This window comes from Zeus faber, assembly GCF_960531495.2.
Source record: "Zeus faber genome assembly, chromosome: 10".
NCBI classification, from domain to species: Eukaryota; Metazoa; Chordata; class Actinopteri; order Zeiformes; family Zeidae; genus Zeus; species Zeus faber.
The window spans coordinates 19786749-19811468 of NC_137199.1; the positions used below are offsets into that span (position 1 = coordinate 19786749).

At 48.6% G+C, this 24720-nt stretch overlaps 1 protein-coding gene across 1 annotated transcript in view; it reads right to left on the reverse strand.

Moving 5' to 3' along the window:
* Positions 1 to 22: 22 nt before the first annotated feature.
* flt4 (fms related receptor tyrosine kinase 4) overlaps positions 23 to 24720 on the reverse strand; it is a 46481-nt gene continuing 21783 nt past the window's right edge. Inside the window, exons 6-30 of the mRNA XM_080008582.1 lie at positions 23870 to 24009; positions 23575 to 23746; positions 23322 to 23439; positions 21695 to 21879; positions 21299 to 21461; positions 16665 to 16800; positions 15661 to 15769; positions 14867 to 15226; positions 14093 to 14239; positions 11977 to 12108; positions 10423 to 10529; positions 9401 to 9536; positions 8776 to 8880; positions 7988 to 8101; positions 5215 to 5303; positions 4528 to 4693; positions 4319 to 4413; positions 3549 to 3671; positions 3293 to 3404; positions 2758 to 2857; positions 2378 to 2483; positions 2145 to 2269; positions 1410 to 1530; positions 1120 to 1205; positions 23 to 828 (exon numbers count right to left, since the gene is read on the reverse strand). Coding sequence (XP_079864708.1) covers positions 645 to 828; positions 1120 to 1205; positions 1410 to 1530; positions 2145 to 2269; positions 2378 to 2483; positions 2758 to 2857; positions 3293 to 3404; positions 3549 to 3671; positions 4319 to 4413; positions 4528 to 4693; positions 5215 to 5303; positions 7988 to 8101; positions 8776 to 8880; positions 9401 to 9536; positions 10423 to 10529; positions 11977 to 12108; positions 14093 to 14239; positions 14867 to 15226; positions 15661 to 15769; positions 16665 to 16800; positions 21299 to 21461; positions 21695 to 21879; positions 23322 to 23439; positions 23575 to 23746; positions 23870 to 24009 — 3431 coding nt within the window. The 3' untranslated portion in view covers positions 23 to 644. The remainder of the gene's footprint in view (positions 829 to 1119; positions 1206 to 1409; positions 1531 to 2144; positions 2270 to 2377; positions 2484 to 2757; positions 2858 to 3292; positions 3405 to 3548; positions 3672 to 4318; positions 4414 to 4527; positions 4694 to 5214; positions 5304 to 7987; positions 8102 to 8775; positions 8881 to 9400; positions 9537 to 10422; positions 10530 to 11976; positions 12109 to 14092; positions 14240 to 14866; positions 15227 to 15660; positions 15770 to 16664; positions 16801 to 21298; positions 21462 to 21694; positions 21880 to 23321; positions 23440 to 23574; positions 23747 to 23869; positions 24010 to 24720) is intronic.

Sequence of the window (24720 nt, forward strand, 5' to 3'; positions counted from 1 at the left end):
AGGCATATATATGAATATAAAATGACGTTATATTGTTTTATTTTCTTCCCATATAGGGCATCATTTGTACAAATACACAAAAGAAAGCATACTCTTTCTATAAAAGTTAAAAAATAACATGGGTGAATATAAAATACTCAGTTTCTTTTAATGTAGTAGTGCCACCCAGTGGCTCGCTAGAGAAAGTTCAGGCACATGAAGCTCAGTCCATTTGAGAGGAGAAGGCCGGTCAGGTGTTTGAGAGGTCAAATCTGGAAAGTAGCATCTACAGGCTGGACTTCCTGGATTTAAAACGAATTATCTCCATGAATAGGTTGTTCGTTAAATCATAATATTTGGATGTTAGAAATCCCGAAGTCCGAGGTGTGGCAAGATCTAATGACTCAGCTCTGAGTCAAATATGAAACCGAGTTTTACAAATGAGTAGAGGCATTCTTTTATATAATAAGAGGAATACTAAGTGGATTGGATAGATCCTCGAAAAAGGACTGAAATAAAACCCATCTAAACAAGCAGGTTGACCGTCGACCGCGTTGCCGAGCGTTGGCCTCCACACCTTCACCTCCATGACGCCCCCTGCTGAGACGTCTGACGTGGCGTTGAATGTCTTCTCCCGCCTCTTCGGCTGGGTTTTTTCGGAGGGGTTACATGTTGGAAGTGGCTAGGCAGGCGGCGCCCGGCGAGGAGAAGAAGTCGCAGACGCCCTCCTCGGACAGCTGTCCGTACTCGTTGTTGTAGAAGGTCTGTCCAGACAGCTGGCTGAGGAAGGCCGGCCGATGCCTGGAGCTGCCGGAGCCGCTGGTGCCGGTCAGGCGCTCCGTACTCGAGCTGGAGACCCGATGGTACCAACGGTTAGCAACTCTGTCCGAGCACTCCGACTTCTGAGAAATACCTCATGGTGGCCAAAATGAGCGAAACGGCCACTTAGGCCATTACGTCCAAAATGGCCAATACCGCATGCAAACCGTGTGGAATGACTCTAAATTCCGACAATACAGAACCCTACAGATCTCATTTGTCATGTATATTTTGGTATGTCGATGTACCGTGTGCCCGTTGATTTTAAACAAGACCGCAGCTCGTCGACCTGTGTCATCTTTGGATCAAACGGCTTTTTACCTTTTGGACGTGGGACCCCTGTGATTATGTTCGATCCTCTCAAATTCTTCCGAGGCCAAAACCATGCCGCTGTCCGTCTGGTTTTCCTGAAACGAGACAAAGAGGGTTGAATGCCACATCCATTCACTCATTCAGCACCTTCTGTCCTGCCTCCAGACATGGCCTTCCCAAAACCGGAGCTGTAATGGTGCCGGTAATAGAAGTGACATCCTTTCGACAAAATGTCAGACTTTTTTTTTTTTTTTTTTTTTTTTTCTCGGAGAAAGGTCCGGTTTATAAAAAGACTGTACTTGTGGTGCTTTCTGCGGGTGCAGCTCCAGCGGCAGCTCCTCGAAGGTCTTCACCCTGGGCTGGCACAGCTTGGACGGTGCCACGAACACACACCCGGAGAAGGGCACGCAGTTATAATACCTTGCAGAGAAGCGCGTGAGACAGCATCTCAGTACCGGCTGACAAGATGGCGCCTGATAAGCCTCAGTCAACCAAATGTGAACGTCATTGTACACAAAGCAAGCAATCTGTATTCTTCCGGAGCTGCGGCACAGCGTCTTCCCTTTTATAATGTGTGTTTCTTGTAATACAAACATTGAAAAATAACTGTCTTAGGGTTATGGTTTCGGTTAGGTGTGTGCCAGTCAAATTATTTTATTTAATTTTTTTATTTTTTTCACAATCTATATTTTGAAATATTTTAATAAGGTTTCAAAGTTGGGTGTGTAACCACCATCGGTTCTATTTTTGTCCCGGCAATAATGCAATTTTCGCCCGGAGGATGGAGCATTCTCGACTGTTTCGCTATTTTCATGTGGATGCATATCGGCACACCTTCTCGAAAAGTCAACACAATGAGTGACTAATGCCAGTTGAACTTTGTTCCCGTACAGAGTGGAAAATCATTTCACAACGGTGCTGCGGGATGTGACAAACCAGCGTGATTCATGACGTGTTGTGCATCCAGGGCTGACCGCTTTTTTGAAACGACCGAATAAAAGGGTCGAAGGGAGGGGAGCGGCGGGCGGCGCTACCTGATGGGCAGCGCGTTGCAGGCCAGCCTCAGCTCCTCCTCGGACGGAGGCCGCGACGACGCCTGGGAGAAGCCGTCGTCTTCCGAGCTCTGGGACTGATTCAGGGGGACGTAGTCTTTTCCGTCCTGCGGATTCAGACGCACATGACCTCCGTTCAGGCCCAGGGGACAGGAGGCGAGACGGGTAGGATTCCTCGGCCCCGTGAACCGGCCCCACAAAGGAGCCGTCCTTACCGGGAGGCTGTTGTCCTGCAGGAGGTCTCCCAGGATCTCCACCAGGGCCGGGAAGGTGGGCCGCTCCCTGGGCTCGCCCTGCCAGCAGGCCAGCATGATGCCGTATCTGTCAGCAGGGGGCGGCACAGTCACAAATACGTCATACGCCCACACATACGTTAGACAATAAATCAGGACTTTTGAATCAAATTCACCTAAAAAAAAAAAAAAGGGGGTTTATTTCATCGCCACACCCGCAGGATTGAATTATGAAATTACGATCGGTACGGAATGGGGAGGAGGGTGTAATAAATCTTCGTCGACAGCCGGGGGAATTAGTTATCGGTTCTTAGTTCTTCAGAATTAGAGAGAAATGGGAAAGCAAAGAAAGGCCCACACACATTTCGGGGGAGGCGGTCTCTGGTGACCTCATTCTGGTGCCATCTTTCAGTCGTTTACAGAAGTCCTCATCGATCTGTACCCCCGGGTACGGCGAGGCACCTGAGGAATGGGAGCACAAATTAAGAGTTTGGCTTGTTCGCTTCTGGTCAAAATGAGCAAAAACAGGTATGCAGAAGACCTTATTTATTTATATATATATATATATATTTTACACTACTTTCTTCTCAAGACTACCGCTTATTATCTCCAGTCCTGGAGAGTTGGAGGCTTTTTGTAAGTTTGCAAAAAAAAGTGAGAGGATTAGACCATATCAGCTACTATGGACGTCGAGGGGTTGGGGTGTAAACGTCACCAGCCCTCCAGAGTCTCTCGCCGCCGCTAACTTCCCACTTTCACTTCCAGAAGCCCGTCCCCCCCCACCAGTGGGTCTCAGGTTAAAAGGTTTTGGCTCGGGTCGCCGGCTTTGCAGATGGAGCAGATGCAACCCGAGCTCTGTATCATCTCCGGGTGTCTGCCGGGCGTGTGGGGTCTCACCCAGTGAGAAGATTTCCCAGAGGAGGACGCCAAAGGACCATACATCACTCTGGGTGGTGTACAACTTGTCAAAGATGCTCTCTGGAGCCATCCACTTGAGAGGCAGCCGAGCCTGAGCGAACACACAACACGCCCAAATGACAAGATGATCATAAAAAAAAAAAAAAGACGACAAAAAAACGTTCTCTCGGGACACAGAATTCGATAATTGGATAATAAACAACCCCCCGCCCCCACCCCCGGCGCGTCTCCTTACGTTGCCTTTCCTGACGTAGTCGGGGTCTTTGTATATGTCCCTGGCCAGGCCAAAGTCACAGATCTTCACAATGTTGTTTTCTGACAGGAGAATGTTCCGAGCAGCCAGGTCTCTGTGGATACACTGCGGATAAACAAACACACACACACACACACACACACACACACCATCACCCCAAAGACAAATGAGGACACATGCAGACAAGACGTGTGTGTGTGTATGTGTGTGTGTGTGTGTGTTGTATATAGGACTGGAAAATGTCTCCACCTCACAGTTGGATGACTGAGACATCGTTTCCAACATTTGCGCCTCAGACTGTGGATTCAGCAGCCAAACCCAATTTTCCCGGCTCCATCCCTCTTTTTGTTTCCGAGACCCTTGTTTGATCCTTCTCTCGCCATTTTGAAATCTAACGGTTGTTAGAGGTTTTAGTTTTAGGTTTTTTTGCATTAAAGTGGGGTTTGAGCCCTCCATCATTAAGTATTTGTCTAAACAACACAAAGACAGCACTGATGGCAAATGTTTAGACGTACCGATGTCTTTGCCGTTGAGATCAATCAAAGGATGTTGATCATTGAAAAACCAGGACGTGAGATCAAGCGATCCATTTAAACAAGCCTGTGAACCGTCAGGATTTAAACGGTAACGCAGACACCGGAGAAGAAGGCACGCGAAGGGAGAGTCACCAACCTCGGAAAGTTGGCTCCGGCTCATATTCAGTTTGTTCCAGTTCGACCTAGTGTTGCCCGCTTGTTGTGCCGAATATGTACCTTTCTGGAAGCCAGGAACTCCATCCCCCGTGCCACCTGGAAGCTGTAGCAGATCAGGTCTTCTATCGTCAAAGGCGTTTTCCACAAATCCTCCACTAGGGGGCGGCGAGGGTTTGGTGGGGAGGAGGGGACGCCATGTGACGTTAACGTCGGTTCAAAAACAGGCTTTAACGTTGACCATTTTGGGATGAAGGGATCGTTTCGCTCACTTTTCTCAACTGCAGGCGTGTCCTTCTGGTTGGAGTTGGTGAACGCCTGACTCTGAGGGCTGCCGACGGAAGAGGAGGGCGAGGAAGGTGGACGATGGCCTCTCTGCTCCACCTGACCCGCCTCGATCATGCGCCTCACCTGGCTCTGGGTCTTGGGAGAGCGATCCTAAGCAGAAAGTCACTGTCATGTAATGTACGGTGACTGAGAATGCGTATCTTTTTTTTTTGTTGTTTCATTCAATTAGAAAACGGGGGGAAAATAAATAAATCTACAATAAAAACACTGTTTTTATTTGCTTTGTCTGGAGAAATATCGCTCTGATCTGAGCTGCAGATCGCGCCCTCCGGTTCAGAGTGCGATTCTCAGCGTAATGGTACGGTCCATTTTAGGGGTTTCTGAAATTATATTACAAGATTCTTCCAGGCATGAATTTGGGAAATGTATTGTAATGCTTACAGTCAGGGTAAGAAGGATGTATAAATGTTTCGACACCCTGACCTGTTGGTTTTACTTCTTTTGGAGGGGGTGGGGCCAAGTCTTAATTAACCCCGACTCACCCCCCACCGTAATTCAAACCATGGTTGTCGTTGTTATAAATGTTATAAAATATGTCAAAAAATAAATGGACAGACACAGTGGAAACTGACAATATTTCTGATATTGTGGTTGGCTTTAAATGTTCCTACCCTGTATGGTAGAAAGAACTCTCTCTTGGCCCGCAGGTAGTTGGACAGGTTCCCATACTTGCAATATTCCACAATCACCATTAGTGGACCTGGACAGAAAGAAAGAAAAAAATCATACAAAAAGAATGTACATTTAAAATAAGTTGCAGAAGAAAAAATATAATAAATTAAACAGAAATCAAAATAAATGAATGAAATACAAAAAAAATGTATACAAATCAGAGCATCTCCACAACGACAGGTCTTGTGGGGTGTTCCCGGTATGCAGTAGTTAGTACCTACCAAAGGTGGCCCAAAGACGGACAACCAGTGAACTGGCGACCCCAAGTCGCTTTTCGATTCACGGTTCCGAGGTACGTGGGGGAACTCGCGGAGGCGGTTCGGCCGTATCCACCTCTGTTTCCCACCACTGTCCTCCACCCCCATCCCTCCAGCGTCCGCCTCCGCAACCGCCCCCCTGGTCGGGTCAGACCCCGCCTGGGCTTACGACGCAGCAACCGGAGCCTCTGCAGGCTCGCCCGGTGCGCCCCCCCGCGTCGTGCTGTGACTGGCCGGGGCTCGCCGTGCCGCCGGGCTCACAGGTTAATGATCCTTCCGCAGGTTCACCTACGACTTTTACTTCCTCTAAGATAGTCACGTTTGATCATCTTCTCGGCACCCCGAGCCAGAGCCGCTGAGGACTCCGGCGGGGCCGAGCCGAGGACCTCACGAAGCCATCCAATCGGTGGTAGCGGCGGGCGGTGTGTACAAAGGGCAGGGACTTAATCAACACGAGCTTATGACCCGTGCTTACTGGGAATTCCTCGTTCATGGGAAACAGTTGCAATCCCCAATCCCCATCACGGGCGGGGTTCAGCGGGTCACCCGCGCCTGTCGGCGGGCTGTGGACGCCCATGGGACCATTGATGCACGCGGGGAGCAAAGTCAAGCAAGTCTGGTCTGATCCCTCTGAAGAGCTACTGTGGCACAAATTGCTGAAAAAGTTCATGCTGGCTGTAAGCGTTTTTTGCACCGAACAGTTCTGGGGGCTTCCTGAGGAGAACTAGGAACTGGGGAGGTCCCCCGAGAACTCAATACCTTCAAGGGATTTTTTTTCCGGTTTGTATTCGCACTGCAGTCTGAAGTCTGAATTGACTGAAGGGGTTTCAGCACGGCTTCCTTGTTTTGTTTACTCCCTAACTTTCGCTAATTTCACCTCATCAGTCAACCAAAATCATTTTCTGAAAAAAATTGAGGCAAGAAATAAGCAATCCAGCTACTGGATCTTCACTCTTATTACATCTACAAGGCCTCATTTAAAAGTTAGTTCTGACTTTCGTAAGGCACGGGCACGCATCAGGACAGCCCACGGGGATTACGGGGCGCACGTCAATTCATTCAATGAATGTCGGAAAATTAAATAAACAAAATCAATACATCAATAAAGAAATACTATTTTTATTGTTTTTTAATTTTATTGGTTATTTTTTTTATTACCACGGAGTGAGCGTGGGCTGGTCCACACCCAGAGCGACGCGACTCAACCGGCGGTCCGAGGGACCGACGAGGGACGGTGGACTAACGTCTGGACCAATCACCGTGCGCTTACATCACTGAAGGTTCCTCTTGTGCCGGTAAGTCCCTGCCCTGGAGAAGGAGCCAAAAAAGTCCCTCCAAACGGAGTTCTAAGAACTACGATCGTTCCTAGTAACTGCAGTGTGGACGCAAAAAGAGGGACGGTTCGTCCAAAAAGTTCTTCGAATTATGAAAAGGGTCCTGTGGTGCGAAAAGGCTGCTATGATAGAAAGGTGTCAGAACACACAGTGCATCACAGCTTGCTGCGTATGGGAGCGGTCAGAGTGTCCATGCTGACCCCTGTCCCCCGCCCAAAGCGTCTACAATGGACACGTTTGCGTCAGAACTGGACCATGGAGCAATGGAAGAAGGTGGCCTGGTCTGATGAATCACGTTTTCTTCAACATCATGTGGATGGTTGAGGTTAGTTTCCGATCCGATGGAGCACCTGTGGGATGTGCTGGAACAACAAGCTCGATCCACGAGGGCCCCGCCTCACAACCTCCAGGACTTAAAGGATCTGCTGCTAACGTCTCGGTGCCAGATACCACAGGACACCTTCACAGGTCTGGTGGAGTCCATGCCTCCACGGGTCACAGCTGTTTTGGGGACACGAGGGGCAGCCACACAATGTAGGGGGTTATGAGTGGTGGTTTTAATGTTGTGGCTGATCCGTGTATGTTCACATCTAGTATCCTAGACAGTAACATATAGCAACGGACGTCTGTCTAAGTTCTTTGTCACCGGTTTCCCCAAACACACATGTAGATATGTAGATTGATCGGGGTGGGGAGGGATTGGAGAGACGCAGCTGAGTTTCCATTCCAGCCGTTTATCAGGAGACTGGGATCACACGTTGCACGCTCTCTTTCCTCCTCCGCGTGAGAAATGGCTAAGCGTTGCGTCGTTAATATTTTTCCCGGCTGCAGCTAACTTCACCGCTAACCCTTTGATTAATGGATATGATAAAGCTACCACCAGAGGAAGCCTTTGTCATGTTGTTTCAGCGCCAATCTGCTGCTATCTCCACAGCTCCGTTTGATATATGGCTGTGGGGAAGGGGTTCTGAGAGGTTGCGCGGGGGGGGGGGGGGGGTTGGCCTTTGCTCTCGCCGAGGCCTAACCCGCTGAAATTCCAACAAAACGCTGGGACCGTCACGGCGGTGAGCTCCGCGGGTGGGTCCAAATCGACACGCCCCGTCCTAATCGGCGTAACTCACCGCTGGGTTTGGTGCACGCGCCTAAGAGGTTCACCACGTTCAGGTGGTTTCCGATGTGAATCAGGATCTTCAACTCGGACATCAGCGCCTTGTGCTCGCTCGCCGTCGCCCCCTCTGAAACGAAAGCAAAGACATGTGAACGTCTCGGAGTAAAAAGCAACCTCGCAACTGCACGAACCTGGTGAAACTCGCCCCAAATTTCCGGACTTTCCTGCTTCCCTCCTTCCTTAAAGTGCGAGTGCGCTGTTCCAGTCATAGTATGTCATTAAGAATTAGTTTGAACAAACTGAATGTTGGAGAGCTCTGTATTTTCAGAAGCGGTGCTCCGGCTTGACTTTAAGCTTCCGCCTTGTGTGTGGCTGGTGTTTTTTTTTTCCTTTTCAAAGACCTCGTAGCCGCGTCCAAAAAGACCCAGAGACGGGAAAATCCCGAGGGAAATGCCAGGGCGAAGGGCACCGCGCGCCGAAAAGAGACCTGCCCTGTGTGCGAGCGATGTGCTTGGGACTAAAATACTAAACCCGCCGCTGTCAGTGGATGGGGAGGGGGGCGACGGGTAAAAGAGAGACGGCTGCGTTGTTATTTTCGAGCGTGGGGTGGGTGGGGGGCGGGGGGGCGGAGCTGAGCACGGCGTGTGAAGTGCATCTTCGGCAAATGGGTTTTCGAGACCGAGAGAGAGTCCGCCGTGTCTGCTGGGAGGGTAAGTTCACCATTTGCTCACACACACACACACACACACACAAACACGTGCGCATGCGCACACACACACACGCAGTTGACATCATTTTCACCTTTCAGCATCTTGACGGCCACCGTGTCAGGGCTATTGTTCTTGCTGATTCCGAAGATCAACGCCTCGATCACCTTCCCAAAGGCCCCGTGGCCCAGAACTTTGCCTAAACAGAGGCACAGAGGGACGACAGGGGACAGAGAGAGGCGCAACAGTCATTCATTTTTGTCGTTTTCGATGCAAAAACATCTGTTCCATCTGCCTAATACAAATCCGAGGAGGGAAAAAATTTGATCTAAATGTAGTTGCAAAAGCAAACACCAAACACATCCCTGTGGGTGTGTGTGTGTGTGTGTGTGTGTGTGTGTGTGTGCGTGCATGCGTGGGTTGCTCTGGATGACAGCTTTCCCCGAGGTGTTTTTCTTTTTTTCGAGAAGCCGAACACACGTCAAACGCAGCACTTTACTCTGTGGCGTTTTGCCCGGCTGCAGCCCGGACTCGGCCCATTAGGCGCCGCAGAGAGACCGGACAACTCCCCTCACCCCCCCCCCCCCCCACCCCCACCCCCCTCGAACCTGTTCACTCATACCCCTCCTACGCCCGGGCTTCATTTTTCTCCCTTCCATCAATAATCCATCCATCCTTTCACGTGTTTATTCCTTCATCCTCCCCCGGCGCCGCCTCACCCAGGCGGAGTCTGTCTCGGCCGATCTCCCACTGGGACGAGTCGTAGGGCAGGTACTCGCACTGCTCGTCCAGAGGCACCTCCCCCGGGTCCATGATGATGGACAGGTAGCCCGTCTTTATGTCGGCCGGATTCACCTGAGGGAGGGAAAGTGGGGCAGAGTGAGAACATTTCCCTTGTAAGGGATGCATCGGTTCCAATAGCGGAGTTGGTGTGGGTCCAATGCCAATGAAATGCCGGTGATACCAATGATCTCAATGATATCAGTGATACCAATGATAACCAATGATACCAATGCACCAAGATCCATATCAAATACATTAGAGATAAAGGAGAGGCAATTTCATTTTCAACATGTTTTTGACACACAGAAACACGTCCATTGTCCCTAATGGAGAGAAAGGGGCCATTAGCCAGTTGTTACATTGTAATGAGCTTAAACTAACTTTCTAAATCATCCAGCAAAAGAGACTGATGAGAACCCAACTCTGTGTCTATCAATACTTCATCCAGGATTTAGAATCTGTATCAGTAGGGAACGGCAGAGAGAGAGAGGGAGAGAGAGAGAGAGAGAGAGAGGGAGAGTGATAGGGAGAGCTAGAGAGATAAAGTGTGGGAAAGATGGAGAGAGTGACGTCTCTTTTAATGAACCGCCCACGCAACCACTCAGGTCGTCTCGGTTCATTACCGGATGACCCGCCTGATGTTGTTCATAGAAAAATACGACAAATCCGGAGGCCCATTAACCCGGGGGGAAAAGGTACATTTAACGTCCGTTGTTGGAAAAACATAAATGCTGGATGCTCTGCTGCCCCGTGCAGAGAGGCGGGTGAAGCGTTACGGAGCGAAGGGGCGGACCCAAGTTCCCGCCTGTCGTCTTTTTTTTTTTTTTTTTCGCACCGCTGCTCCGTCCCTCTCTCTCTCTCTCTCTCTCTCTCTCTCTCTCTCTCTCTCTCTCTCTCTCTCTCTCTTTCTCTCTCTCTCTCCCTCTCTATGAGGAGCGAACGGCAGCGGCTCTCTCACCCGTTTCACGTTGCAGAAGATGAGGATGAGAAGGGCCCAGAAGAACACGGCGATGACTCCGGTGCCGATGAGGATCACGATCTCCACGTTGGCCTTGTCACTCGAACCTGCGCGGAAAGAGAGAGGAGGAAGGGAAGGAAGGAAAGGAAAGGAAAGGAAGGAAGGAAGAAAAGGAGAGGAAGGAAGGAAGGAAGCGGGACCCCGGGCATATAATGAAGGGTCTGGCCGAACAAGGCAGGTGCTTTGAAACCCGGCGGGGTCCCTGTAGGGGGCGCTCCGGTACAAACTATTAGGGCGGGGCTCCCTTGGCCTCGGCCCTCTACGTGAAATCTTTTAAATTGGAGCCATTGTACTTACTTGAATCCATCACGCGCCAGGAGATCACTTCCCAGAATGTATTGAATAATTCATGGGAAAACTGAAATGCGCCGGGTTGCAGGCGGCGGGATAATGCACCGGTTCACGCAACAGAAAGAAACGATTGGCTCGGGAAACCTAGAAAGGTTAAAATGCATTAAAATATTCAATGCACGGGGACAACGGGCGCAGTCGTGCGGCGTTGGACAGTGTTTGACCTCCGCTTTGAATATGGTAAACAAAAAACGAGACGGAATTTCGGAACCAAGATCATTCCGCCCGAAATATTTATGGATAACACAAAATGTCAGCGCAAATGAAATAATATGAACTGTTTTGTGAGTTTTTTTACACAGCTCCTGTAAAAACAGGGATGTGTGGCGTGTGCCGCGGATCCCTTGTTTCCGCTATGAGGACAAGGTCTAATATTGTTTCTTTGATGATGCCTGGCTTAATTTCCCGTTTTACTAGCTTGTGAATGAACTACATGAATTGGAAAGCACACGGCCAGGAGCCCACGGTACCCAGCACCATTCAGGAATGGACAGGACACTGGACCGGAGTTACGGTGCGATTATAGGCCCACGGTCAAAGTTGATCTGCATTTGGGCTCGAGGGTTTAGGGCTGGTTAGGCCCGCCAGGAGAGAACTGTATTGATTTCCTGGATATAATTATGAAGTATTAAATTATGAATATATAGTTATGGGCTGTTTTCAACACTCAATGCACACAATTATCCTTGTAAAGTGACTTGTGCCTCATTTCAGACTTTTTGATTTTGTTTATTTCCTGCCAACAGGCAAAGATAAAGCCACTGAATGCATCCATTTACAATTTCATGAGTGTGCATGCCTCTGTGTGTGTGTGTGTGTGTGTGTGTGTGTGTGTGTGTGTGTGTGTGTGTGTGTGTGTGTGTGTGTGTGTGTGTGTGTGTGTGTGTGTGTGTGTGTGTGTGCGTGTGTGTGTCTATGTGTGTGCGTGTGTGTGTGTGGGTATGGCATAGGTGACAGTGGCTTAGGTGTGTGTGTGTGTGTGTGTGTGCGTGTGCATATGTGTGTGTGGTGCATGCGTACGGGTGTGTGTGTGTGTGTGCGTATGGCATCTGTGACAGTGGCTCAGGTGTGTGTGTGTGTGTGTGTGTGTGTGTGTGTGTGTGTGTGTGTGTGTGTGTGTGTGTGTGTGTGCGCTTGTCTCACCGATGACGCGCACGGCAGCTGAGGAGTGGACGCAGCCACGCTGGTTGCAGGCCGTGCAGGTGTAGAGGCCAGCGTCCTCCTCCCGCACCCGCTGGATGCTCAGGGTGCGGTTGGAATCCTGCAGCTGGATTCCTGAGGACACAGAGTGGTAGAGAGTAAATATAAATAAATGAATAACTGAATAAATAAACAAACAAGCAAATTAATAAAATAATCAAATTTAATATGTATATATATATATATATATATATATATATATAAACCAATATATACTGTATATTTATTTCAAAGGTATGTCAGGGGGATATTTTAAACCAATGTTAGGAATGACGCAATAAATAAAATGTGATTGAGGTGTGTTTCCATCAGTCGGCTGGAGGAAAATTAACTGTCTACCCAAATGTATACTGTATGTTTTAATGTTCAATGTCAATACATGCCTCCTATGCATAGGGTGGACATGTATTAGATAGATAGATAGATAGATAGATAGATAGATAGATAGATAGACAGACAGACAGACAGACAGACAGACAGACAGACAGACAGACAGACAGATAGATAGATAGATAGATAGATAGATAGATAGATAGATAGATAGATAGATAGACAGACAGACAGACAGACAGACAGACAGACAGACAGACAGACAGACAGACAGACAGATAGATAGATAGATAGATAGATAGATAGATAGATAGATAGATAGATAGATAGACAGACAGACAGACAGACAGACAGACAGACAGACAGACAGACAGACAGACAGATAGACAGATAGATAGATGGATCGATCGATATACATATAACTTCATGAAAAATAAATAACTACAACATTTGAATGGTGGAAAGTAATATACAATGAATTTGTCAATCGTTTTCTTGTTTTTAAACTGCCTCTCTCTCTCTCTCTCTCTCTCTCTCTCGCTCTATATATATATAAATATATATATATATATATATATACACACTGTATATGATGCTATACTCCCTCTTTCCTACATCACCCCCCTCTCTCTCTCCCTGCATTCCTGTCACACCTCCGTGAGCCACGTCGCCCGGTCCCCATCTGATCCCCGTGACGGATGTCAATCAGGAGCCGCGTTGGCCCCCCGTTGGATGTCAAGAAGAGACCTGCTGATGGAGCTAATGAGCCATGTCCTTCAGTCTCCGCTCTCTGTTAAAGGGACCATCGTCTTCCACGACCGTCTGCTTCAGCTGGTGGCGCCTCCCTCCTATAGTTCTGTGAGGTTTGACTATGACTTCCGGGTTCCATTTAATTTAGTCTGTTAACTTTCACTGATTTCACCTCATCGGTCCACCAAAATCAGTTTCTGAACAAATTTTGAAGAAATAAGCAATCCAGCTGCTGAATCTTGGCTCATATTTGTTCTAGCCCAAATTTAGAAGTTCATTCTGCCTCTCATTGGCGTGCTTCAAGCTTGTGGGGGACACCGCATGCGGGGACATTTTGTTTCATGTAAACATCGGGAAAAATAAAATAAAATTAATACATCTACCATCTATCACAAACACACTATTATTATTGGTTTTGTTTGGGGCAGTGGCACAGTGCGCTGCAGCCTACAGTCTATCTACCGCATACTTTTGTTTTCCGAAAGAAAAAAAAACAAACATCAGAACTATTTTTGAAATACTTACATTTCCCTCGTCTGCAGCTTCTCCACGGACAGTAGGTATTGATTCCTCTTTCTTTTAAAAGATTTGTACTGGTCGTTGAAACCAACAGAGCAGTTTCCCAGTGGCGCTTGTTGTTCTCCGGCCGTGGGTGGAGTTACTCAAACCGGGGGGGGGGGGGGGGGGGGGGGGTTCTAATTGTAACGTGGGCCGAGTGACGTCGGAAGGGATTGCATATCTGAACGGCTTGTTGAATCGCATGGTTTCTGACAAAGGCTGCCCACAAAATACTGACTGAGTTGTCTTATTTCACAGTGTGTGTGTTCGTAGGCCCATCAGAGACCCACATGTACGTATGTGCACAAACACTGAAACAGTGAGTTTGTGTGTGTGTGTGTGTGAGTGTGTGTGTGTGTGTGTGCATGCGTGTGCGGTCGCGCGCGCGCGTGTGTGTGTGTGTGTGTGGGGATCTGTGTACCTGACATTTGGTGGATGGGCTGGTTGTCTTTGAACCAGGAGAGCTGCGGCAGAGGTCGGCCATCCACATCGCACTCCATCCGCAGAGATTGCGTCACATTCACCGTCTGGTTGGTGGGACTGCGCTTGTACCGCGGGGCCTCCAGCGCTACGGGGCGGGGCGGGGTGGCAGCGAGTGAGAGAGAGAGAGAGAGAGAAAAGAGAGAATTATAGGAGCTCCTTTGTTCAACTATTACAGAGCAATGCAAAACAATAATGAAAATCAAAACATAAAGCTAAATCATCACTATGTTGCCGCTAGAGAGAGAGAGAGAGAGAGAGAGGGGGAAAGAGAGGGAGGAGAAGCATGTACATTCCTCATGCACCTGCTGTACAAGCAGCCCGGGGGGGGGGGGGGGGGGGGGTGGCAGAAAGAGTGAGGGGGGAGGGAAAGAGAGAGAGAGAGAGAGAGAGAGAGAGAGAGAAAGAGAGGGGGGTGGGAGAGGGGGAAATAGAGAGGGGACGGAGAGCGGTAGAGAAAGAGGGGGAGAGAGAGAGAGAGAGAGAGAGAGAGAGAAACAGACCCACCCCCATGTCACCCCCCGCAGCCTGTCGGTGTTTTATGGTTTGTAATATCCACCTGTATCCCACCACATGAGTCTGTTTGCGCCTCTCCCCTCCCCCGGCCCTTTCACAGCTCTGCTTATTTTTTCTCATTGCGCCTTGAGCACCCAGCTATTCCTACCATCCACCCCCGGGGCGCCCCCTCCCGCCCCCGCCTCCCCCAGCCCCTCACCTTTGACGGAGATGTATTTGGAGAGGCACTGCTTGTCGCCGCTGCGCCGGCTCTGCGCCTCGCACACGTAGTGTCCGGCGTCCCGCAGCCGGGCGGAGGGGATGTGGAACTCCAGCGCCCAGCTGTTGGACGGCTCCCGGAAGGAGAGGCGGCCGGCCAGCGAGTCGGCGTACAGGTGCACGCTCCTGCAGTCCAGGTTCTGCGGGCGGCCCCGCTCGCCCTGCAGGGCCCGCGGGTCGATGCGGTACCACCGCAGCTGCTCGTAGGTGTAGTTGTCGGCGCTGCAGCACAGAGACACCTTCTCCTGCTCCACGGGCTCCTCCGAGGGCCGCACCTCCATGCTGAAGCCCTCGGGAACCGCTGGGGGAGCGCAAGAGTTAAACGATGCTACTTAAACATGGTTTTATGTTTCTTTATTGTGTCGTCAGTTGTGTGTTTGATGCTGCGTATTAAAGGATATGTCGGCCGTCCGTGGCTTACGAAAGCCGTTCACGTCATTTACGTCTCTTATGCTGGTTTGCGAAATGTTTTTCGATATGACATATTAAGATAAAATGACGAGCATTGGTGAGCTTCGCATTTTCAAAAAAAAGACATGTTGGTTTTTTTTCCAGGCTTAAACATGTGCCCCATTGGACTGCATTTTCAGTAAGCAGCGGCGGAGCGGTACGTTTCTAAGCAGTAAGGCATTCAGCGAGGCTGTACTGTGGACAGTTATCAACGATGGAAGACATCATTCACGTGTTAATAAGAACCTTTGGGTGCAGGAGGGGTGGAGCGCAGTCGTTACTCACTGGTTACGTAGAAGTAGATCAGCCGCTCGTCTTTGCCCACTTTGTTTTCAGCAGAGCACTTGTACATGACCGACACGCTGGAGTTGTGAATGTGAAGTCTGCTCACGATCTGCAACGCGAGACGAGGCGGGTCACATGTTGGTTTCTGATACCAGTAAAAGCACAACATGCTATGTCGTGGAGAAGGCACCACTCCCACGCTATTTCATTTCATATCACTTTGTTTCCTGTTTCCCGTGAATCAAGAAATCCATGTTATAACAATAATAATATGTCCAGGGATGTTAGGTGGTAATCCGTTAAATCATTTTGTTTGAAAAACAAATCACATATTTGATATTCGTCCTGTATTTATTCAGCAGTATTTATTTATTCACTCAAAGTATTTTTGTTAAGTATGTGCTCCTCTACATGCTGTTTTCCATTGTTGGTGGCGGGGTCCGCCTTTCGAGGGTCCGCCCAACACCGACGATCTTACCGATTCGCACTTTAAGGTACTGACGAACGACGAATTGGAGAATGATGAAGCCATTGGCGCATTGTAAAAATGTCAAACTCGTCGGGTTCCCGCATCCGACATTCGTTGACTAAAAATGTGTCTTTTAAGGGCCAGATTCACTGTCTGCGCTTGAATGTCATTGATTCGGGTGGAACATCTGATAATAACTTTGATTAATTTATGTGATCGTAAAATCAAGCCATAGCCTAATGGGGTTACTAGTGATGTACTGCTGAGATACAAATATCAAAAATGGCTGATGCACTTGCACAAACTCTATCTGCACGTCGCCGTGTCCGGCTCTGAAAGTTTGGAGCTCCCCAAGCAGGAACTGGCAGGGGAAAGAGAATCATAAATATTTTCGGTCGCCCGACTCACAAACTCCGTATTCGGAACGGATAACGTCGACGTCCCCCGTCCCCCCCCTCGGCTCACACGGAAATTTCCGTCTTTTTTCCGCGTTCCTTGCGACGGGGCTGTGTACGGCAAACCAGCGGGGACAAACCTTCTGACGTCCGTCCACCAGCTCGGTGGACGTCTCGATGGCCTCGATCTCGTTGCTGGCGCTCTCCGAGTTGATGTCGTGCCAGTTCTGACAGTCTGCGATCCGGTCGCTGCGGCCCTTCCTCTCCCGGAGGAGCCTGGGGAAGGGGACAGGATGGAGACGCTCATTGTCATGGCGGGCAGCAGGGCGTGCCGGGGTCAAAGGGGGCGAATCAAGACACCAGGCGTATCAGTCCAAGCGTCCCGACGTTTCCCCGGCGCATCGGGCTGCATCTCACATCGTTTTTTGTGTCGAAAAACCAAGGAGGGAGACAATCGTTCCACGAGCGAGCGAGCGGTATAACGACGCTATTAAATGACGCTATTAAACAACGCTATTAAACGACATTATAGGGGAAAAGCAAGGCACGGACATATTACCGCGGCCAATGAGACATGAAATCAAATGAGCTCTTTTGAGTTTCCTCCTCTTTGAATCAATGCCGAACTGTACAAAACAAGCTAATTGGTTTAGTTTTAATTACGCTCTCCTCGTGGCCTTCATGTGGTGCGCGCAGCCGAACGCTATGTCAAATAGTGAATAGTGAATAATAAAAAATAAATAAAATAATAATAATAATTTACCCAATGAACCAGAGTCAACAAATAACAGATTGATGTCTTTAGTGGCAATTGGACGCTGATTTCTTTACTCTAATGTGTTTTCGTATCACTGAGGATAAACAGTTTTTAACAGGAGGTCCCCTCAGAAGTACTAATATAATATAGAAGTGCGATATTTAATATGTTATTACTGCATCTCAGTAATGTAAGACTGTGATTTATTTTCTTTTTCTTATTATTATATATATTATTCTTATATTTCTTTATTTCCTATGATTTATTATTATTATTTTTGATGATTTTTTACTTTTTAGATTTATATTAATTTAATATAGGCCCATACAAACAACATACAAAAATGCCCTAGCAATAACAGGCAAAATCAAACAAAGAAATCCAAACTTGCAAACGCTGTTTTTTTGACTGAAATGAAGAGAAAGTGCGTGTGTGGTAGGTTGTTTCACTTAAAATGAACGCTCAAACACAGACAACCTGCTTTGCCAGCTGAAATAAATGGAAAGATTCAACCGGGGTTCAGCAATGAAGGAGCTTTTAGGTCGCAGGCAGACGCCCTCCGCCCCCGGAACGAAATCCTCCTCGACGCCGACTGTGATTTGACTGCCGGCAAGGACACGTCTGAAGTGCTGCATCTAACATTTCTAAATTGGAGGTTTGAATGTCATCATTAAAAAATCCAGGGAGTTTTGATACATACTTGTCAACTGAATGCTAGAGTGGAATTCTTAGAGTTGATTTTCTTTATTCTTTTTTCTTTCTTTTTTTTTTTTTTTTCATCTAATTATGTAACGGCACTACATGTATTCCGTCAAATCCTAACCCTGTTTAAATAATGTACAGGGGGATTTTGTACTCAAGCAGCTGCTTTGTCCACTCATTTTAATACCAGGGTTAGGGTTGGACTGTACCTAGATAATAATCGACTAAGAGACTCAACAATACACTCATTTATAATTTTCATTTCGAATTTCTGCTCCGTTTCCACCTTGACATTTTCCAGTGTGCCATCCACTGCTTTTTTTGCATAGAAGTACTAGAAGTGCTGGTTTAGAAGCAGGTGGTTGGAGTAACTAGGAGCGCGTATTCGTAGCAGACACGGATACTTATTATCACCTGGATCACCAGGATTCGAAGTTCAAAGTTGCTGGGCAAACACACCCCAGTCTCCACTCTCACCTAATGCTTACGTGCCCAGAGGAAAGGTCAGAGGAAACGGCAATAACTTCTAAAACGAAGCCCCCGGGGGGAGGTGGCCGGTGAGATGCTGGTCGGCGCGAAGGATTTTCATGAAGGGACATTACAGACAACAACCAGGGCTCAAAGGAATTGGAAAGAGCTGTAATAAATCTATGGACACCCAGAAAATCCATTATGTTGTGTCATAGGGTTCACTTCAGATGAAGCAACGTTGAAAAAGCCCAAGGCAATCAATGCATGTGTGTGTGTGTGTGTGTGTGTGTGTGTGTGTGTGTGTGTGGGTGTGTGTGTCTGTACCGCTCTGTGCGTTCTGTGTTTTTGAGGCGTTAACATTCATACAGCATGCATGAGCCATGACAGACTTGAATGAATAAATTTCAACACGGATGACAGATGTGTGTGTGTGTGTGTGTGTGTGTGTGTGTGTGTGTGTGTGTGTGTGTGTGTGTGTGTGTGTGTGTGTGTGTGTGTGTGTGTGTGTGTGTGTCTGTACCCCTCTGTGTGTTCTGTGTAACGTTCATACAGCATGCATGAGCCATGACAAACTTAAATGAATGAATTTCAACACAGATGACACAGTGTGTGTGTGCGTGTGTGTGTGTGTGTGTGTGCGTGCGTGCGTGCGTGTGTGTGTGTGTGTGTGTGTGTGTGTGTGTGTGGGGCCGTGCGTGCGTGCGTGTGTTTACACAGCAGTTTCTCTCGACGTGGGTAAGAGCTGAGTGATGGCTGCTCCGCAATACAGCAGTGTGGAGGGAGCAGGCTAGTGTTGTGAGGCTGGATAAAGACCCATGGCCACCTCTCCTTTTTTTGCTTTCCTTTCCCCGCGTTTACTCCTCCACCTCACTTTTGATCCCTCGTACTTACAGACGCTTCTTCTTTTACTCAACCCCGCATCTCGTCTGCCTCGGGGGCCTCCCTCCCCTCCCCTCCCCTTCCCATCCCTTCCCTTCTTCAGGGCCAGTGGATGGTTTCCGACTCTGCTTTCTCAAAACACCTTTTCCTGTTATTCGGTCCAAACAGGATGTTCTGGCTCTACTAAATTAAGCAGACTCAGGATTCCGGGCCGGACAAATAATGGGCTGATGCTGCCTACCGGCCTTTTTTTTATATGCATCTCTGTACTCACGTTCTGTCCCTTCCGATCGGCATTGAGACATTGTGACGCTGTGACATCCCAATTGGCAGATTAAAATTGTGACATCCAAATCGGCCAGGAGGGAGCTGCCAAAATCCCACCGCTCGACCCTTCAGCTGAGATCCTGCTGTTGCTCGGCGGAGACATAATCTGTGCTCACAAGGTTCGCAGTCAGCGCTGTGGGCCACATGATGCACCCTATGATCAACGGCTCCACTTGGGATGGGTTGTTGCGGGCGATGGCTGCCGCGGTGGAGCTCACTAACCTACCGCGTACACACGCAAGACCGGAGAATCCTTGAAGGCGGACGGGCCGGCTACCCTTCGACCACCCGAGAGTAGCATATGCACGAGGGAGAAGTTCACAGGTGAACAATACGAACTTCCTTGAGAAAATGGGGTAAAACTCATCTCCAATGATTCGGTCAGTGATGACAAACGCGAGGGCTTCGGGCCTCAGTTGAGGACGAAACCTTTCCTCAACGTCATCAATGAAGAGTTCTTCAAGGACGACTCTGAAGGTTGGGTGGCCCCCCTGCCATTCTGCGCTCCCAGACAGCGTCTGCCCAACAATCCGGACCGAGCCCTGAACCGCATTATGTCGCTCCGCCGAACCCTGATAAGGAAGCCTGAAATTAAGGACTATTTCGCATGGAGGTCCACGTCTTCGGCAACTGCCCCTCCCCAGCAGTGGCCATCTCGGGGCTCAAGGGGACCGCCATGGAGGGAGAAAAGGGGTACGGGGCGGAAGCAAGGCAGCCTGTGGTACGGCCCTTCTACGTGGATGACGGGTTGAAATCATTCGCCGATGCAACCGAGGCCGTCGCCGTGCTCAAAACAACCCCAAACATGTTGGCCCAGTCCAACCCTAGACTCCATGTCGGCGACACGCGGGGACGCCACATCTGGAGTAAAAACAGAAAAGGCCAAACATGCAGAAAGGGGATGGTGTACTACTATGAGACAACAAGGCCAAGTGGAATCACTGGCCTCTTGGCCTTGTTTCAAAAACTTTTCCCAGCGACCATGGGAAGGTATGGAAGATACAGCGAGGCTGTTCATCAGACCTGTCTCGGAGGCCGTCTTCCGATGACACGTCCAATGACACGGTCAGGGAACTGTGAAGTAAGGCAGCCACTCTATGCCTCACTTACTTCTTAAGTTTAGGTTTCCGGTAGTTTGACATCTGACAGGTACCAGGGGAGTGTTCTGTCTCTCCTAAATTAAGCAGACACAAGATCCACACTTAATGGGCTAATAATGGGTTGGTTTACATGCTGGCCGTTTACATGCATCGTCTGTACTCATGTTCTGTCCCTCCCAGTCGGCAGTTACATTGCGATACGGCGACATCCCAATCGGCAGTGTAACAATGTGTCATACAAATCAGCCGGTCCGACTAACACTGCATTTGGGGAAGGCAGCATTGTAGCATATCCTTCCATCAGCTGCATTATTGAGCTTGAGGAAGCAGAATCTTTTCACACCACCACCATTAAAAACACCCCAAGTCGGCTCCTGTCATGGCTTCTTTTCGGAGAGTGTTGAGCTCACTGCTTACGCATGCACATAGTGAGGGCAGAAGACAGCGGCTATCGCCTCCTGAATCTCCAACTGAGCCCTTTCACGCTGCGAGAAAAAAAACAACTTGCGCAGGCGACTTTTTTCTCTTTTGCACGTACAGGCTCCTGGTGCTGTTGGCGACGCAGGGACCCCAGGCCCTCCACTGCCAGCTGATGTGCGGAGCCGGGTGACCGTAGGCGGTGCACGTGAGAGTCTGGCTGCTGCCGCTGGGGTAAGGGTCAGAGGGTTGCGCCACCTCCTTCTCGTGGATCTGTGGGGGAACTGGGTAAATGGAGTGGAAGGGAGAGGAAAAGGGGGTTTGCGTAAAGGATTGGCGCTGCAGGTTCAGTGTAAAAGCTATATATACATATATTTCCTACGATCCTACACCCTCGCTGTTTTGGAGGCACTGGATGTTACAGAGGCTTAGAAGCTTTTGCTGTTTTGTTTTTTTCCAATACCCAACATCTGGTAAGATCTCTACTGAGGACAGAGCATCTCCGCAGGCTTGTTACCATTGACAACCAGACTGATGTTGAGCCTCCTCTCCAGCGTGGCGGCGGTGTTCCTCAGCAGCACGGTGTAGAGGCCACTGTCCTCCCGACACACGTCCCTGATCTCCAGAGCGTGGCTGGGGTGGACCCTCATCCTCTTAATCCGGAACGCTGGACGCTCGGTTATCGGTTTGCCGTCTTTATACCTGCGTGGAGCGGATGCAGTTGACAGGGTTAAAAAATAAATAAATGAAAAACATCCTCCTGGTGAGCTGCCAACCGAAGCATGGACATAACTGTGCGGCTCCTACATCCCACAGATGCAGACTTTAAAATGAGGCCATATGGTGTCATGACTGAAACATGATTGGTTCCCGGGAGCTAATATGTGAGAATATAGCAACAAACTAGGTCAGAAGTAACTAACTAACTAACTAGGTTATGAAGTAAGCTCTTTTTGAGCATTTTTGGTGTTAATTGGTGTCATACACCATAGCAAATGAGCAGATACCTATGAAGGGATATATAGCATCTAAATCCATTGAAAAGGGCCCTAATCCATTGTGAGGATTATTTTTAGGATAATTTTGAGAAATGCTTCGTATAGTTCACGACTAATAATGCAAGATCAAAAGTCCAAGAGAAATGATGGAATGAGGAAAAATGAGGAATAATAATTATCCAAGGTCTAAATTGATGACCCAAAACTGAAATTGAGAACAGTACAATATTTACTTATGTTTCTTAAATGTGCTTTGCTTGTTTACTTTTAAAAATATTATAATTTGATTGCTATTAATGTATAGCACTTTGAGTAGCATGTTTTGTATGGAAGGCACTATACAAAGAGAGGTTGTGATTATTATGTTAAGGATGATGATGATTATTATTATTAATAATAACAATAAATATAGCTGCAGGAAGCAATACACAGGGTCCAGTTTAGTCGTGTTCGGCACATATTACAGTTTTCCGGGTTTTCTGAAACTCAACACAATTTTCCGCCGCATTGGCTCCATCGGTCTGTAGTCTCCTGGTTGCTTGTCTCCCGGAGCAACCACTATCCTGTCTACACAGCAAACAGAATGTTTATTTACAAAACGGGCAAAAGAGATAAAATATGAAACGAAAAGCCCCATCGACGTCAAACACTCACGGTCGACACACGCTCACACACTACAGAGCGATCGATTCTACACCACGCACCTCGCACGATGCGAATGCCCCCCCAGAGCCACAGCCTGCACATATATAACGAATTGGATGATGATGTCATAAAGCGTCCCTCTCCACATACTCATTTTGCTCGACCACCCGACCGGAAGTTGTAGAAACCAGTAAGACTTCATCGGGTTTTCACTAATTCCTGCTCCAAATGTAGATTGATATGGCTCAAACTTGAACCACGGGATGTCTGAGAAGTCCTAGTTCTAACAAGACCTCAACCATGTCCGTGGGTCGGGGATTGTCGTGTTCCAGACACTTTGAGCCCCGAAAAATGCCAAGGATAACAACAAAAATAAATAAAATAATAAGTATGATAAATAAATAAATAAATGAATAAATGAATAAATGAATAAATAAACAAATAAATGAATAAATAAATAAATAAATAATAATAATAATATAATACCACCTTCCTTCTTACCACTGTGTTTCTGGTGTGGGGTATGCAGACACTTTCACCACCAGTTTGAAAGATTTCTGCCCTGCAGTAACTTCCACCACTGGTCCATTTCTGTAGTCGAGGCTTATAAAAGGCTTTTCTGGAATCAAAAACATTTCAAAAACATTGTTGACCAAAGCCACTTTTACAATTTTTAACTATCACGAGTTGAAATATGAAAAAAAAACGGAATAAACCTAAAAATCAAAAGCTTGCAAAGATGATTTTTGCTCACCGTGAACTATGACTCGGGTGTCCAGGGTCTGCGTGGTCTCCAGGTTGGTGACCGTGCAGCTGTAGGTCCCCGTGTCTGACACATTGACGCTCTGGATGGACAAGACGCTCACGGCCTCGGTGGCACGAGACAGAGCTTCACGCCGGTGCTGGATGCTCGCCAAGCTATTGGCCTGAGCGGAAATGAGGCAGCGTGAGAAAAAAAAAAAACACGGCCTACGCGGCTCACCGCCCCCCCCCCCACCGCCCCATTTCTAATTTCTCCATCCCGCTGAATGACTTGGTGAAGATCATACTTGTTTTCCTGGGTACGACCACTTGATGTCCACGCTTGCGTCAAACTCCACGGACGCTGTGCAGTTTAAGGTGAGTGCCTCCCCCGCGATCAGCTCCACGGGGTCCTCAGGAAACAGCTTGACATTATAAACCTGAATCCCTGTCCGGGGGAAGTGGAAAGGGCAAGGGAGGGAGACAGACAGAGTGAGAGAGCGAGAGGGGAGGGGGTGCTCAAGGTGACATGGTCAGCAGTTTCTCTTTGCCTGCAGGTCCAGAGGAAGCGGCTCTCGGACCGGAGGAGACTCCCAACAACTCCCGGCGAGCGGACTTATTTTTTCCAGCGTTGTTTATCCATTCACCCCTTGGAGTTTGCTCATATTATTTCTGTCTTTCCACAGGAAATCGAAGCGGCCCCCTCCGCTCGGGCCGCTCTTTTGGCCGAAGCTGCACTCGCAATTATGCGACAGGGGCGAGATGGGATGAGTGACGCTAATGCGAAATCATTGGCCGTTCAGCCGAGATCGCATTTTTAACCCGCGCCATTCCAGTCACCTCTCCCCGCCGGCGGCCGGAGACGACGGAGCAGGGTTTTAAGAACGGCTGTTTTGCGCAGGCTCCCTCCGGCCGCTCGTCGTGGAGGCTCCGCTCTCCGCTTTCGCACTTGAGCCGGCGCGGGCGTCGCTTTTTTGGCCGGGGATCGGTGGCGGGTGAGGGGGTCACGGCTTCCCTTCCCTTCCCCTCCGTGGCGGCGAGATTTAGGATCTCATAAAAATACAACGCATACAACACTCCGAATTCACCCGCAATTAATGGGAGGCTTCAGCGCGAGGGCACCCGTCTCTTACTCTCACTTTTATCAAAACGTAATTAT